At 43.3% G+C, this 15693-nt stretch overlaps 1 protein-coding gene across 1 annotated transcript in view; it reads right to left on the bottom strand.

Annotated features, from left to right (window-relative positions):
* Psa (puromycin-sensitive aminopeptidase) overlaps window positions 1-15693 on the bottom strand; it is a 45323-nt gene that overhangs the window by 16343 nt on the left and 13287 nt on the right. The window contains exons 8-15 of the mRNA XM_089579114.1: window positions 12592-12740; window positions 9418-9582; window positions 9243-9347; window positions 6607-6762; window positions 6443-6521; window positions 6231-6367; window positions 3193-3327; window positions 81-300 (exon numbers count right to left, since the gene is read on the bottom strand). Of these exons, the coding sequence (XP_089435240.1) occupies window positions 81-300; window positions 3193-3327; window positions 6231-6367; window positions 6443-6521; window positions 6607-6762; window positions 9243-9347; window positions 9418-9582; window positions 12592-12740 (1146 nt within the window). The remainder of the gene's footprint in view (window positions 1-80; window positions 301-3192; window positions 3328-6230; window positions 6368-6442; window positions 6522-6606; window positions 6763-9242; window positions 9348-9417; window positions 9583-12591; window positions 12741-15693) is intronic.

The raw sequence follows: 15693 nt of genomic DNA, 5'->3' as shown, positions 1-15693 counted from the left end.
AATGTTAATGGTAGTATGAAGAAAAAAAAGGTTTCACGCTGACTCCAAATGGCTTGTACATATGCAGGAAAAGTGCTTACTTTCATTAGGCTTAGGGTCCCAACCCAACTTGGAAAAAATCCTAGCCAGGAGCCGGCGTCCATAGACATGCAGAAGAGGTTGCAGATCAGTGTGCGAGAGCAGCTGATTCAGTTTGCCGAGACACGAGTTGATCGAGTTCCACACAGTATAGTTGTCCTCTTCCACGTATGCTTCCATGAGGCGAAGTATGTCTACAGTAGACTTGTGGCCACTTTGTACCTGACACGAGATATGAAGCGGAAAAAAACCATTCTCATCTTGACTGACTGTGTAAAAATTGCAAAATGAATAATTTGCCTTTAGTACTTTTTAAAATACCTTTACACAAAGCAGTATAACCTAAAACGAATGCGTTTCTTGCCAGTGAAAACTTACACACTCTTCAAGTTTTTTTTATGTATCGTCGAGCACATTCTTAATGGCACATGAAGGTGATGCTACCATCAAAATATGTACTATTAGGGAAATGGCACTGCATTTCAGATAAAATAAACAATCGTGGATGTATCACTCAGAGCGAACATCCCTTGCCTCTCCCCATGAAAGAATGTGGAGACCAGAAAAAAAGCAATAAAAAAGCAGCAATGAAGCTGTAGATTACAGCAGCAGAGAGTGCACTGACGGGCTAAGAGGTCAATGGGGGCATACTGCGCCTGGCAGCTGGGCAGAGTGCCTAAAGTGGAGGAGAAACGCGGTGGGGACAGGACAGGGCAGCGTTGAAAGTGAAACTAGTATACATGGCTGGTGATCAGCTAATGGCATAAATCTGAAGAGTTTGCATACTAGCCATAAGGTGTGCCTTGCTGGTCCAGCTGATGTGGCATGCATTGTCTGCCCAACTGGATCTCTACCACACAAGCTGCTACTGCATGCTGCTAAGGCACGGACAGCAGAAGTGCAGGTGCTATCCAAGAGAGATTGAAAATGTATGTCCGAACCACAACTTCAACAAAAAAAGAAATAATAATGGAAGTGTACCGGGAAGAACACATCCGAGCTTATTCCCTTTTTCGGAAAAAAAAAAATCAAAGCCAACTTCGTGGACGGGCCGGTTTTCCGCTATTCACGAAACATAACCTTTGGACCACTATAAAAAGAAATGGCTTGCACCCAGCTGTCCTCATATTTTCCTGTCGACACTCCATGTACAGTATAATGAGGCAATGGGTATGACTGTCTTCCAGGATGGGTGCCATGTAAAAAAAAAAAAAGGTAAACGTGACACATTTTGACAAATGTTCAAAAATGTGGAGGGGTATAGCTCCCTAAATTTGAAAACCAGGAACTTTAAACTTTGAGATATGATTATATGTTCTTTTGGCAATACCCACAATCAATTTGAAAAAGGGCCTGGTAGGACTCTTTCATGTTTGAAAGTACAGTCGATTGCAAGCATGACACATGTGTTCCCAAATTTTGAAAATTATTTACAAAAAAAAAATGCCACCTTCAGATCTCCCAGAAATGATGCTTTAGAAGAGGCCCGACCACACGCTTAAAAAATATGTTGCATTATTTTCGTATTTCTAGATCCACAGAGTAGTGATAATGACCCTCTTAGCGAGATTGCTGCTTGCTACCACTAGAGCAGCGGCTTAGAAGGGTCGGGTCCCAACTTGAAATGACAATAAGTGGTCAATGAGCACAAAAGAACTTCACTTTGCCTAAGAGGTCTTAAGTAGTATTAAAATAATTTTCATGCAAATATCCGCTTACATTTGCAAAACTGTCACCTCGACAAGGACTGAATTTTGAAGGTGACATGTTGGTAGCACAGCAACACTAACCAAAAAAAGAAACCTCGACATAAGCTTTTGAAAGGTGTCCTCTAGATCCACCTGTTAACAGTTTCTGCACTCAAGTCAGCTTCTCGGACTGGAAGACACTCTTCAGGCAGACGTCTTTTCAGCAAAACAATGTACAAATCCTGGATGCTGCAAAAGTTCCTCTCATATGAAATTCTTTTTTTTATGTCTCCTGAAAAAATCTGTGCAGTACATGCGCAGGGGGTCTCAGATCCCTTGCCAATACTAATGGGGGGGGGGGACTAAGACCCCTAGAGAGCCCTCCTGACTTTAAACTCCGATTTTGACTGAGGGGATAATTATTTTGCGCAGTTTATCACTACCACCCATAGTGCCTTAAGAGCCACATGCATGGAATCAAGCAGTCCTGAAACCAAGCAAAGATAAGTTAACAGGCAAGACACAGGGCTGCATGCAAATGAAAGATTTTCTAACTTGCTGGTAGCTAACCAAACAAAGTCATCCACACAGGTATATCACTTTACTGCAACATGTAACAATTTACTCAGGAAGTGAGTTGACCAGGGACCATGTGTCTGGTGCTCTTTGGGTGAAGATGCCCGTGTAGTATACGAAAAAATCCATCGTTATTTACTCAAACTGCTAGAACTGACCACTGCAACAAAATCCAGCGGGCACACCGGGGTCACATAGTACAGCCGGCCAAATCTTTAGCTGGCGTGCGCGATGGCCGCGTTTTCCGTGCTCCTGCCCCTTATGACGGAGCAAACTTGCGAAAATATCAACTCTAAGCACAGGCTCACTAAGCCCGTTCTTAATAAGGAGCTTTCCGAAAGTTTGCTTCATCGTAAAGAGCAGGAGCGCAGAAAAAGTGGCCGTAACGCACGCCAGCTAAAGATTTGGCCGGCTGTACATAGAAAACCTTGCATGCCCTGTGCGGCAAAGTGAGTGACACTTTATCATAGTTGTCAACTTTCAGACAGTGCTTGCAACCAAATAAGACCCCATGGTCACACAAGCCAGACATGAGCATCGGACCCCGAACCCAGCAGCTAGTTTATAACATCGCCTTTTTGTGTCCATAGCACACCACACCCATTTCTTCTGACAAACATCGTACTCTGCACCACAAAGGAAAAAAATGTGCTCTAATTAAGCTACAGCAACAGAGTTACCCTGAAGAAAACACGATTCGTGGCACATTCCCATGCTGTGCACTAAGGCATTGCCTTATTTCCTTTGGTGCCAGTGTGCTATATAACACTCGAATTCAAGATGCTTACACTATAAAAACACAAGGTGGTAGAGAAACCACTTGAAAAAAAAAAAAAAAAGAACAGCTTACAAGAGCAAACAAGTCACTTTGCAGGCCCAGCCTGTCCAAAGGTGGCAAGATCTTGTTTTCCACAGCTGGGATCAGCTGGCAGAGCATTTCAGAGCTGTACAAGGTCCTGTAGCAGCCAACAGTTCCAGCGTTGACCTAAGCAGGTTCAGAATTACATCCATAGACAGTTAAGACAGCACTGAATGACAGCAGTCCCTTTTTCTGCATTCACACACAGTCGGCATGTTCCATAAACCTGTAATAAGGCTTAAAAATTCGGCCATCCATTTTATTTTCATGAAAGCTAAAGATTTGTTTACTGACAACACTGCAGTACACCTATAAGTAATTACTGGCCTCTGGTGATTTCACAAGAGCAATTTTTTCTTTTAAAAGGAGAATATATGAAGGGTGATTCATGTGAACGAAACTACAAGAAATTGCCATAGGATCCATCCATCATAAAGTGTCGTTAATTGAACTGCTTTCCAGGGCAACTTTCTATTTTTGCACGTTTTCTATCACTGCCAACAAAAGCAGAAGGAAAGGTATAGCAGGGTACATCAATGTCCACTCAGCCATAGTAGTGCATATTACCCTAACTTTTTTTTGCAGCCTTTCCATCGCTGCCCAGAAAATGGAGGGTACATTATGTTACCTAGTTGAAAGTGCCACATTCAGACATTTTGCATGATCATCAAGGAGCTGATGTCATAACCACTGAGGCTTCAACTGAACAGAATTGTTTTACTGGCACCTTAATGATCAGGGCAATACTAGCTAGAACATTGATTAGTGTTTCCCAAAGGCAAGAGAGCAATGAAAAAAGTACTAGCAGTGGCATACACATCACATACCGCTCCAATTAATCCATTTCCCATCAGGACATTACTTTCATATTGTCTTAAGACAAACACTACATATTATTACACATTCTAGTACATGTTAGAATAAGGCCACCTCATACACAATGTAGATGGCACTTCTTAAATCTGTACAAACAAGTGTTCCTCTTTCAACAGTTGTTTCTGCTGTTCCTCCTATGCATGGCATTTCTCTTTTTGCTCCAACTTCAAAAGACTTGCTCAGAAGAAGACAGTCTAAAGGCTAGACTTTACAGATACAATACCTCACCTTTGTTCTCAATGAAAGGTTGTTTGCATTCCCAAGGCCTAGCTCAATTTCTGGCATCTGACAATAATCCTTTGGTGTTGAGAAAAATTACACCCAATCATTATTCTTAGTAAAAACTGATTCCCTGGCTCTTTCTAGGTATGCTGACACTGTTCTAGCAGCAAGAGATGCATTTGTTGCGGAAAAAATTGGATTCAATCTTCCCGCCAGTCGCTTCAAACTCATGATTGTCCTAACCAAAAGGGATGGGTTGCCATCAGTGCCGAATTTCCAAATTTCTGAATTAACGAAGGTCGAATTAAGAGCTTTTACTGCCTAAGGATTTACCTGCTGTAAATTTCGTATGCACTCTTTAATGTCAATTTTGGATAAAATGACTTCATTTGCAGGTCCAAATTAGGTTCAAATGACAGAAGCCAAGTGTACTATGGCATAGCATGCAACTTTTCAGAGGCTGTTTTGTTCTCGGCACCTCATGTACAGTAGCAAATAGCCTTGTAGTATTGAAAAGACCTCATAGTTAAAAATGTGATCTCAAAAAATACTGTATATTACCGCATATAAGCCACCTCCCTAACTCGAAGTCCCTGCTGGCCCAAAAAAAGTTGACTGCCAATATAAGTCAACATTCACCCCATAGCTGTCATACAAGTCACGCTGCATGTAGCCAGTTTGAAGCACTTTCTTTTTCTGCACTACAGCTAAACCAGGACTCAAATCAAAAAAAGATTACAGTTCCATGCCCATTAAATCAAAAATATTAATTAGCAAAACTACATACACATACATCAGGTGCCATAGTAATACTGAACCTGTGAGGCAAATCATGGAGAGCTTCACAGTTATACCCCTGTCACACAGGCATGCTGAACTCCTTTCAACTCCCTTCAACCATTGTAGTCTATTGAAAGAGATGAGCGTCGTGTGACATGGCAGTCCTTAAGGGAAGGAAGTTTAAATCTCATCTTCCAGTACAAGTATTCCAGCTTTGTTAGTTTTGTTTAATTCTAGCGACTGCACTAAGCTCTCATCCAGGGCACTTGATGGCCTGCCTTGACTGTGCCATTTTGTTTGTTTTGATCAAGCATGCTTGCAACTTGCATGTGTAGCCATGTAGCATTTCTCCATGCCATGTAGCACTATACCAGAGTCCCTGCTATACGATGGACGACACACATTCGAGCAACCCGCACAACCTCCACTAGTGAGCGCAAAATTAGCAGAGTCGCAATTCATTGCACAGGCACACAATGCCACGCATGGTGTCCAGCAGAGCAGACAAAAGCACTTTGCTGACAACATATTCATTGTTTTTGCAAAAATGTTTTTTTCATGTGACAACTGCACTTTGAGAGAAAAAAAAAGTATAAAAATTTTCATTCATTCTGAACATTATTCTTTTATGGGTTTGTACTGAATGAACACCGCTCAATGGGCACCTGGCAGATCCACTGAAAAGCTTGTTACAGGCCGTGTGACACAGTGACAACTTCTTTGAGGCAAAACTCCCTTGCATTCCTATAGGTCAAGGAAGCTCAAGGGAGTTCCAAGTCAGCCGTGTGACAGAGGTATTATGCTGCATCAGCAGCCCCTTTTCAAGCGAGGTGCAACATTCAGGTTTTGCTAGCAGGTTTCACCATACACTTGGCTAATGTTACATCAGGTAATGTCACATACAGTAATTGCAATCAGTAATGCAAGAGGGCCCAAAGTATGCGCATTTTCGAATGAATACATATATGATCCAGAAGTCTAGCCCTCTCAAATACAATCTGCTGCAATTGAGTTGGGGCATTAAGCAGAATTATCAAAACGTGAACCCATCCCTCCCTTTTTTTCAAGCTCATAACCATTCTATAAATGGCTCTACTTCGTGCCACTGCAATACTGTGATAGTACGTGCAGGATGCTCATGTTTTCTTTACCTTAACCCATTCGGCAGAGGAGACATCCTCCAGCACCACCACTGATGACGCAGAGTCAAGGAGGAACTGCTTTGCAATTGTTGTGGGTTCTTTTGAGGTTATAATACTGATAGGGACCATCCAGAGAAAGCCATCCTCTGAAAAAAGCAAAGTTTCTTTCAGTCTGCGCACAGAGGCGGCATGTGGTACAGCCTATAGGCTGAGACACATACTTGTAGCTTTCCCATCAGCATTGAATTTCTCCTGAGAAAACATCAACACCCGGTTCTTGCCATCCTGGCGACTTGTCACCTGCAAATGAATTTGGTAACCTGGTGGCATTGCCCTATAAAACCACCAGAACAAAGGCACATCTCTGTTCTTGCTTTTTACTCACTGATATCACAGGGTAGCCCTTCTGTTTCACCCACGTGTTCATAATGGCCTCCACAGGGACTTGACACACTGTTGCCAAGGCATGCCACAGGTCCTCAGTAGTGGTGTTGCCATATTTGAACTTTTTCAAGTACAAGTGCATGCCTTCCCTGAATTTCTAGATAAAATAGAAAACATTTCGTACATTCTGAATAAAGAAGCACAGAACAAAAATGCTTAAAGGTGAGCAGGCCCCTAATTCAAGTAACTACACAAGTAGACCAGTTATGATGGAGATGACTATGCCCCCAACGAAAGTACATTGGACTTAAACTGTGAAACCATTTGGTCAGTTCCCTCTATTGGGCAAGAGGACATCTCCAGGCAGCACCCGCATGACAATGGAAGGGGGATCGTGTCTGCTGCTCTCCTGCTCTGCAATGCATCTCGGGCCGTTTAGTTTTCGCATTTATGGCTTTGTGCTCCTGTTTACAGGACATCTGAGCAATTAAATCGACTTATCCAACGACAAAGCATCTCACAGAGTGAATGCAGCGTTAACACAGTGAGCAGAGTTTTATCCGTCGCTAAAACAGTGCAGCGACCAACATTACGCACCCATCATTCAGTGCACTGCCACCGTTGTGAAAAACACCAAACCAGCTATGAGGTGCACTGTCACTAAATCCCACTGAAAAGAGAATTTCTGCGCTCAAGGCAAGGAGCTGTGCAGGACTCCAAGTCATACCAATATAGTACAAATCAAATGCGGGCCAGTCAGTTTCATATTGTGCCGATGTAAGTGGCGCTGTTCGACTGCTTCCTAGTACTAGTACTGGTACTAGTGGCGAGTAAGGTAGTGGGGATGATACCAGGCCTCAGACAACACATGGAAACCTTTATATACTTAAACTGTGGAGGTGTGTTTGAGCCAGCTAGCTTTTTTTGGTGTCAGCTTCTACTTAGTAGGCAGTTTAGCGACAACTCCATAAGTGCAATCTTGCTCACTGACATGGTTGCTGCACACACGTCAGTGTGAACTCACTTTTTTTTGCTCATTCTTGGCGTGAATAACTACGATTCTCGAAGCATCCCATTTTCCGGATCAAAACCGGAGCATGAATCGAGCTTGACTAGTAGACGATGCAAAACACCACCTCCAGGCCTTTCTGCCCATAGGACACTTTCCTTTGATGCACGGCCGTATCGAATGCATGGGCGCTTCAAAGAGCGCAGCCATAAACTCGAGTGTTCACCCTAAGAGTGGATCATCCTTTACATTGGACATCGAGGCACTAATAAACCTCCGTCAGAGAAGCATAAATACTAATGTGCTACTGTTACCCCGACAACACGCGATCACAATGTGCAACGCAGGAACTCGCTAGCACAAAAAAATTTACTGAATAATGTGACCTGTGTTTTTTAAAACACAGAAATTCTTTCCAGCACCCTCTGCTCCCATAGCAAGAGGACTCACATGATCCCCCTTGCGGCGTATGATCAATATTAGCAACATTCACTCCAGTGATGGAGCTCGCGCCCTATACTCAATGTAAAAAATATCTGCTTGAGACGAACTGTTTCTCATGAAGATGAACTCTTGCAGCGGCTGCTAACCACGGATTCTGCACAGCGCTTTTCGCGGAGCGCCTGTGAGGCCCCCTCGACACAAGGATGCTTCCCCATGAAAAAATGAACCTCCACAAGAGAGCATCCCTGCATCTTCATGAGAAGGTGCAGGGAAGCTTTCTTGCGGGAAAATTTTCTCGCAGGGGTGCTTCTTTGCGCATGCAGGGAATGTGGAGCGCCTTCGCCCCTGCCTGTGCACAGTGCAGAGATATGGCACGACCAGATCTCGGTGCTGCGTGTTCCCTTCAGCTGAATAAGAAACGCGTAGACGCGTAGTGCACATCCTCGTCAACGTGGGGCTAAACGGTTAAGATAGGAGCCGGATTTTCAACTGATGCGGCACCAAAACATGCATTATCGCATCGCAGAGATTTTACACAGCAAAATATCAATGCTATCAATGCTGCGTGTGCGGCACTGCAGAAACTGCTGCGCTGCACAAGGAGTGAGATAACAGAGAGAGAAAGAAGAAAAGTGATCATGCAATTTTAAAGCCTGTATCGCACGGCTAGCCAGCTAGGAATCTATGGTGCGCTCAGAGCTGGAGGGAAAGCAAAAAAGGAAAAATGACATCAAATTGCAATCACTGTGAAAGAGAAAAGGAGACAGTGCAAGAAAATTATCCCAATGCTGACTTCCAATTACGATGGCGTGAGATGCAATAATGCAATAATGCTCTCTAGGCAATTACTACTTCAAGGCCATTTCACGCAACGTCTATCTGTACAGATTTTTATAGTTTCTAAAAAGTTTATCTTACAGGGAGTCTACTGCACAGACTAGGAGATGCACTAAGCTTTGACAATTTTCTGTATCCAAAGGCTGGCATGCATTGGTAGTGGCCTGCTCCTTTTACTACAGCAGCAAAACTCTAGAAGGCACTCAAGCCAAACAAGATTAACTTAACGTGCCTTGCATCTCCTAAATCCTGCCGCATATAAAGAGAAGATGCCACAGTCAAACAAGAAAAAAATATCTATAAGGCACAATTTAGCATCGCAACTGATGATGAAATGGACGACTTACATCATCACCAATGTAACTGTGAAGCATCCTGATAATTGATGCACCTTTGTGATAGGAAATATCATCAAAGATTTCATCTATCTCACTGGGATGATGTACAGGAACCTGTAAAAGACAAGCTCGAGTCAGACTTCAATATAATTAAATGAAAAAGCCAAGGGCTTCAATATATCACCTCAATAGGATGGCTGTTCTGCAGAGCATCCAGTTCCATGGCCTGCGCATAGCAGTCAGTGACAAACTGTGTCCAAATGTGGTACCTCGGGAACAGATAGTCCACGCAGAGGAACTCAATAAATGAAGCAAAGCCTTCATTCAGCCACAAATGTGTCCACCATTCCTTAAGAAGAAAAAAAAAAAGAAGAAAATTAAAAGTCTGTTCGCTTTACACACACTATTGCAACATTTTACACTGCATTTCATAGTGCCATTTTGTAAGCAGGATTGCAGGCTCTATGATGGCTGCACGGAGCACGCAGCAATATGGATAACTGAGGCATGAATTTCAGGGTAACAAAATTTCACGATGCTAACCTCGCGACAGCCCTGCTGTCGGAAGCAGGATGATCGTACCTCGCACGATGTTGGGATTGCAAAAACAGTACTCGGCTGTTTTTAAAAGGAAAGTAATAGTAGCTGCCGAAAGCACTGGCACCGTGTCAAGTGCTAATACGGCCTAGATGAGTTAGGGAGAACATGATATTAATGCTGCCAGATGGCTGTCACAGCCCTCTCCAACCACGCACTGCAGTTCTTTGAAAAAGACATGGCGCTACAAGTACACGCACAAAAAGACGAGAAGACGGACAGGCGCATGTACTTGTGTACTACTTTTGGTGCGTGTACTTGTAGCGCCATGTCTTTTTGAAAAATGCAAAACCAACTCTCCCGGCAACATACATTACTGAAGTACAGTCTTTGCCAAAAGTAAACGAGCAGCCAAGCGGCAGTGCTGCTCCCCGGCTGTGAGTGTAAACTGGGTGACGCGAACCCAGGCTCTCGCCCTCCTTCCTTGAATGATAAGATGTGCAGCAAGCAATTTTGGCCCTTTGGAGTGCCGTCATACTAAGCGAGGGCGCAAACTTATGTCAGCCAGTTTACACTCGCAGCCGGGGAGCAGCGGCCAGCGCCGAAGATAGCAGTGCCATTGCTTGGCTGCAAGACCACTCCGGCCACCGGCGCGGCAAAGACGGTACAGTGCAGTTGGATTGTGGATGCTTGGATCAGTACTCCCGAGGAGTAGGGGCTTGCCGTATTCGAACGAACCAAATAGCATACGTTTAAGACTATCGAAATTAATCGAATATGTCCCCAAGTTTACGAATACTTAGAATAATTGGCATGTAATTCGAAAGAGGCCTACCGCATTTTTCTTTCAAGACTATTCCATGAACAGGAACCATTCACGCCGCATATCATGCTGCCGTGATCGGTATGCGCGGGATAGAGGGTTCAGTGCCACGGTACGGCTCATTCCAGTGGGAGAGTTCATATTCCTCATTCATGGTCTCAGAGATTGCAGCAAAACAGGCCATAAAGACTGACCTCAAAAGCCATGCCTCATAGGTACCTATCATTCGTCTCATGCACTGAGATGTGGCGCTAGTTTATTAATTTTCGTTATCAACAGCAAAATTACTCTTCCTATATGCACAACATGACAATGATAAAGTTAATACACTGACTTCGTGTAGCGACCCCCAAATGGGGATCAGTCTTTTAACAGACAGCCATATCCGCAAAAGCAGCGCTTCACTGTTTCCCACGATTGCTCACTGAATATTTGCACAAGTAGCTAATATTTGTAAAAATATTCGATTCACATTCGACTCAGCTTTTAGCTAAACTATTTGCATTCGATTCAATAGCAAAGCTACAGTATTCATACTCGATTCAGTTTAGAAAAAGTACTATTCGCACATCCCTACCGAGGAGCCTGTTGGAGATGCTTTCAAGAAATGCAGGATACTAAACACACTTGACAGTACCAAAGACTAGTTTCTATAGAAAGGTGCCTCTGACAAGGAAATTTCTGAAGACAATACACCCAACGACAACAATGACCACTACAGTGCGAAATGCAGTGTAAATAAATGTTTTCAGTGAGCTTTCCTTGCTCACATTATATGCTGATGAATTTTTTTTTTCCAATTTTTGTTATCCCCAAATTACACCTCCTACTATATGCTGTTTCATAATATACGAGTGTTTTCATGGTGATTTTTTCTTTTTTTTTTTTGCAAATCACAAGCTGCTTATGAAAAAAAAAAAAAATCCTGCAAATAATTTTGGCAAAATATCAGCATACAATTGGGCAAAAACATTTATTTGATAATCATCACGTTTTCTATTTGCAGCTAGAAGTGGGAAGTGTGGTGGCAACTGCGCGTGACGAGTTGTTTTCTTGAAGTGAATGCGTCATCATTTCTAGAAACAGCTTTGTTTGCTTTTGGTGGCTGGGTGCTTGAAAATCTGTGTTTTCTTTTTATCCACTTCTCATCTTGCTAAATTGGGGGGCACCATGCAGCACGAGTCACACGCCTGCCTTTCCAGTGTCGGAAAGAAGAGAGGAGCACTAACGGGCCTGCCACGTTGGCATGACGAAACATTCTTAAAACTTCAGCCGAATACTTGAAATACTGAGCTTGCAAAAAATAAGTAGTTTACAGTGTATAAACCAGGACACTTCTAACACTAACAGCGAAAAGCATGAGCACATTCTGAGTAATACAGTTAACAGCATATTTCATTAACACAGCAGTGAAGTGCTATGCGTGTTCACGGAAAATAAATTATTGTAGCCCTGCCTCATGACCTGGTTGCCTGGTATTCTTGCCAACGAACGCATCATTGATGTCCCCTCGCACCCTTAGATGTTTCAGACACTTGGATAATGCGAAATGGAATAATACATTTTTTTCTGCACATCCACATCCTGTAAACTTTTGCCATCGATAGCTCATTACTTCAACTATTGCACAGCTCTCAAGACTCATGCCCACAGAATACAAATTTGTCGACAAAAAAATCATAAATACTTGAAAATAAAGCAAGTGTGTCACAAGCAGGTGTAAAAGATGATGGAAAAACAATATTCCTAAGCACCACATAACTGATGGCAACAAGAAAAATAACCCCATTGCATGACTTCGCCCAGGCAGAAGTCAAGACATGAATGCTAAAAAATTTTAACTCTGGATAGATATCTCCATATTTTGAGATGCACTGTGTATGACAGTGTCATTTTCACACACAACTACAGAGAGTTGAATAAAAATTCAACACAAAAGCAAGCAAATAGGTTAACTGGACACGTGTACAATGCAGAAAGAATGAAACAAAGACCCACCATAGTAACCAAGTTGCCAAACCACTGGTGAGCAATTTCATGAGTTACCACCAAAGCAATATTCTGCTTTCTTTCAGCAGATGTGTTCTGTTCATCCACAAGGAGGGCAGACTCGCGGTGGGTTACCAGGCCCCAGTTTTCCATGGCCGCTGAAAAACACATGAGCAAGTCCTTTTCACAACAGAAACTTCATAAAAGAGCAAAATCACGATTACACTAGTTGTTCTCTGAAATGTGGACGCCCCACAATATATGCATTATTCCAGGTCCCTTTCTAGAAATGGACACCACATGTCAAGTGCTTAACTTCCACAGTATCATAAGAAAAGTGCCCCAAGAGCATGAGCAGGTACTACTCACACGTTCGTATGCAGACTGTTCACTGCTTCATATACTACTTCCAGAAGTACACCTAGCATTACTACTCTTTTCACTAATACAGTCGTTTTGTTCGCTGAAAATGGACAGTGGCTTGCTAGCACTTAGTTATCTATATCAGCACCTTTACCACCTTCCTTTGCTCTCCTAACATGAAGAGCTATTTCTGATAGGCTTCTTTTTGACAGGCAAAAAACTTCCATCTGCAGCGTAAACAGATCAGATCATCGTAACCTCGATCAGAGCTTAACCTGAGTTTAATAATTATTAGCAAACACTAACAGTACAATCCTAAAATTTAGCAAAAAGCAAAACTGTACTTCTAAGTGCAAAGCCAGAAAGCTAAGACATTTCTGGTGATGCACTAATTTACTTAAATGCTGCCAATATGAGTTGCGATACAACACATGGCCTACAAGATAAAATCTTGATTTGCTACACCAACAATAAAAGCCCAACCAGTAAACACACCAAAAGTGTTAGTACTCAAAATATTGTTAAGTAAAAGGCATTTTAGTTCTCACATGAAAGCACTGTCTGCAATCATTAAATTTTTTTTTTTTCTTAAACCTCTCGGCCCTTAGGAACTTCAATGCTACAGATACTTCTGCTTCTATCATGGTTTGGTTTATTGAGGTTTAACGTCCCAAAGCGACTGAGGCTATGAGAGACGCTTCTATCATGAATAAGCCTGCTATACACGCTTCCAACCACGCTAAAGTGGCTTCTTATCAAAGCAACTGCTTGTAGAGGAAGAAATAAATGACATTTTTAGTTTGTCTGTTTTAAAAATTGAACACCTTTTTACAAAAGAAATAAAAGGTAAAGAAAACCACTCATTGCTTGATCAAACTGGCAGCAAAATATGAAAGAGACCTAAGTATAAGCAGCTGCCCTTTCTATAGTGGACTACTGAAGCTCGAATACATGCCCAACAGACAAGGGCGTCCGCAGAATTTTTTGCAGGGGGGGGCCCCGTTGGTGCCCCGGGGGGGGGGGGGGGGGGGGGGGGGTATGTTCGTAGCAGAAAGGCGCTATTTGCGGAGTAAATTTATTTATTTATATATAAATAAAAATTAAACAAAATACACACATGAAAGAAAAATTACAAACAGCAAATTAAAGCGCGGCTAGGAGAGGTACATTGGAGTTTATCAACGAAGAAACAACTAAAATTAATAAAAATGCAAAAAGATGCTATATCACTTCGTGGAGAAGAGTGCTCAGTCTTGCTGCATACGGGTTCTCGACTCACCCGGATTGATGACCAGCACACAGCACAATATGTTCACAAACACGCAACTAAAGTCACTCAGTCAGTCTTCCTTGAACAGCAACTGTAGGCGCCTCGGATTTTTCTGGGCGAATTGCGTAATTACACGTGTGATAAATTCACTTCTGTGCTTCATTACACGCTCTCGGTGCACACTCATCATACACATTGATTGGAAAAACTGTTGAACGCGTACGTTGAAAACAAAAGATGACTATATACCGTATTTACCCAATTCCAACGCGCCCCCGATTCCAACGCGCACCCAATTTACGGCACCAAAAAAAAAAAAAAATTTTCAAGCCCCGATTCTAACGCGCGCCCGATATTGGTAAAAATAAAAAAAAAACTACAAGCCCCGCTTCTAACGTGCATGTGACTTCTACGAATGAAAATAATTTGCAACCGTTTTTATATTTTAAGGGGAGATACGGGTGAAAAAACCGCGATTTTTTTTCGATAAAGTCGATTTTGTATTTTCTTGCGTTTTGTATTCCCCCAAGCCTCTTCTTTTATGTGTAAAAAAATCAAAGCCGATAATCAATGGGAAGTTAGTAAAAAATACAATTAAAGCACTCGCGGTGGCTCGCGAAAGTGCGAATTTGACCGGGCATTTCGCTCCACGGCGTCGCCCGCTCTTGAATATTCGCGGGGAAGTAGGCCTACCCATCGTCTACGAGAAGCCACTTCGGCAGCGGCGCATTCTTGATAAAAATACGAAAAAAAAGATCGTTTCCCGCCCGAGTCGAGCGTCGCGACTGGCCCTTCAAATCACGTGGTACGATCGGAGCCGTTCCATTGGCTACGAGCATTCCACCGCACGGTCGGGCGCAGACGCTCTTTCTTCGTTCTGCCGCCACCGAGACGTGAACCAACGCTTCTGCCCGGGTTTTTCTCCTATCTCCGCTATGGATGTGACTGAGAAACGAGATTTTCGCTCACGCAATTTCCTGACAAAGCATCAGTATAAAGGAAGACGCCCCAAGCGCAAGCGGAGAGCTCCGGTTACGGGAGGTTCGTCTGCTGCTAGGCGTAACTGCGGCAACGGCGATGCTTCTTGCGGAGCATCGATGACTTCGTCAGTGCGTCTGAGCGAAAGATAAAGATCTTCGACTGTAAAAACGGGCGCGGGAGCGCTGTTATCTGTGAGATCGGCATGATGCACGACCTCGTCAGCGGCGCGGCGTGCCCTGCCTGCGGACGATGTAATCTCTGAGAGTCGGCCGCAAAACAGAAAGGAGTCTCATCGTTTTTGGAACTTTACCGCCGAAATGACGCGTTTCGGATAACCGTTGTTTCATCAACATATTCTTCGATCCGCGTATCTTGGATCGTGCAACGGCAGTGATGAGGCGTCCGCCCGCGGCAGTGCACGGGATACCGTCGCCGTGAACACGGTCCGTGGTCGCTGCGCACGCGACCAATGACAAGCGCCACACCGGTTGAAAACG

The sequence above is a fragment of the Amblyomma mixtum genome, chromosome 3 (assembly GCF_055824585.1).
Source record: "Amblyomma mixtum isolate Tamu chromosome 3, ASM5582458v1, whole genome shotgun sequence".
In the NCBI taxonomy this organism is placed as follows: domain Eukaryota; kingdom Metazoa; phylum Arthropoda; class Arachnida; order Ixodida; family Ixodidae; genus Amblyomma; species Amblyomma mixtum.
This window is presented reverse-complemented; position numbering and strand designations above follow the sequence as displayed.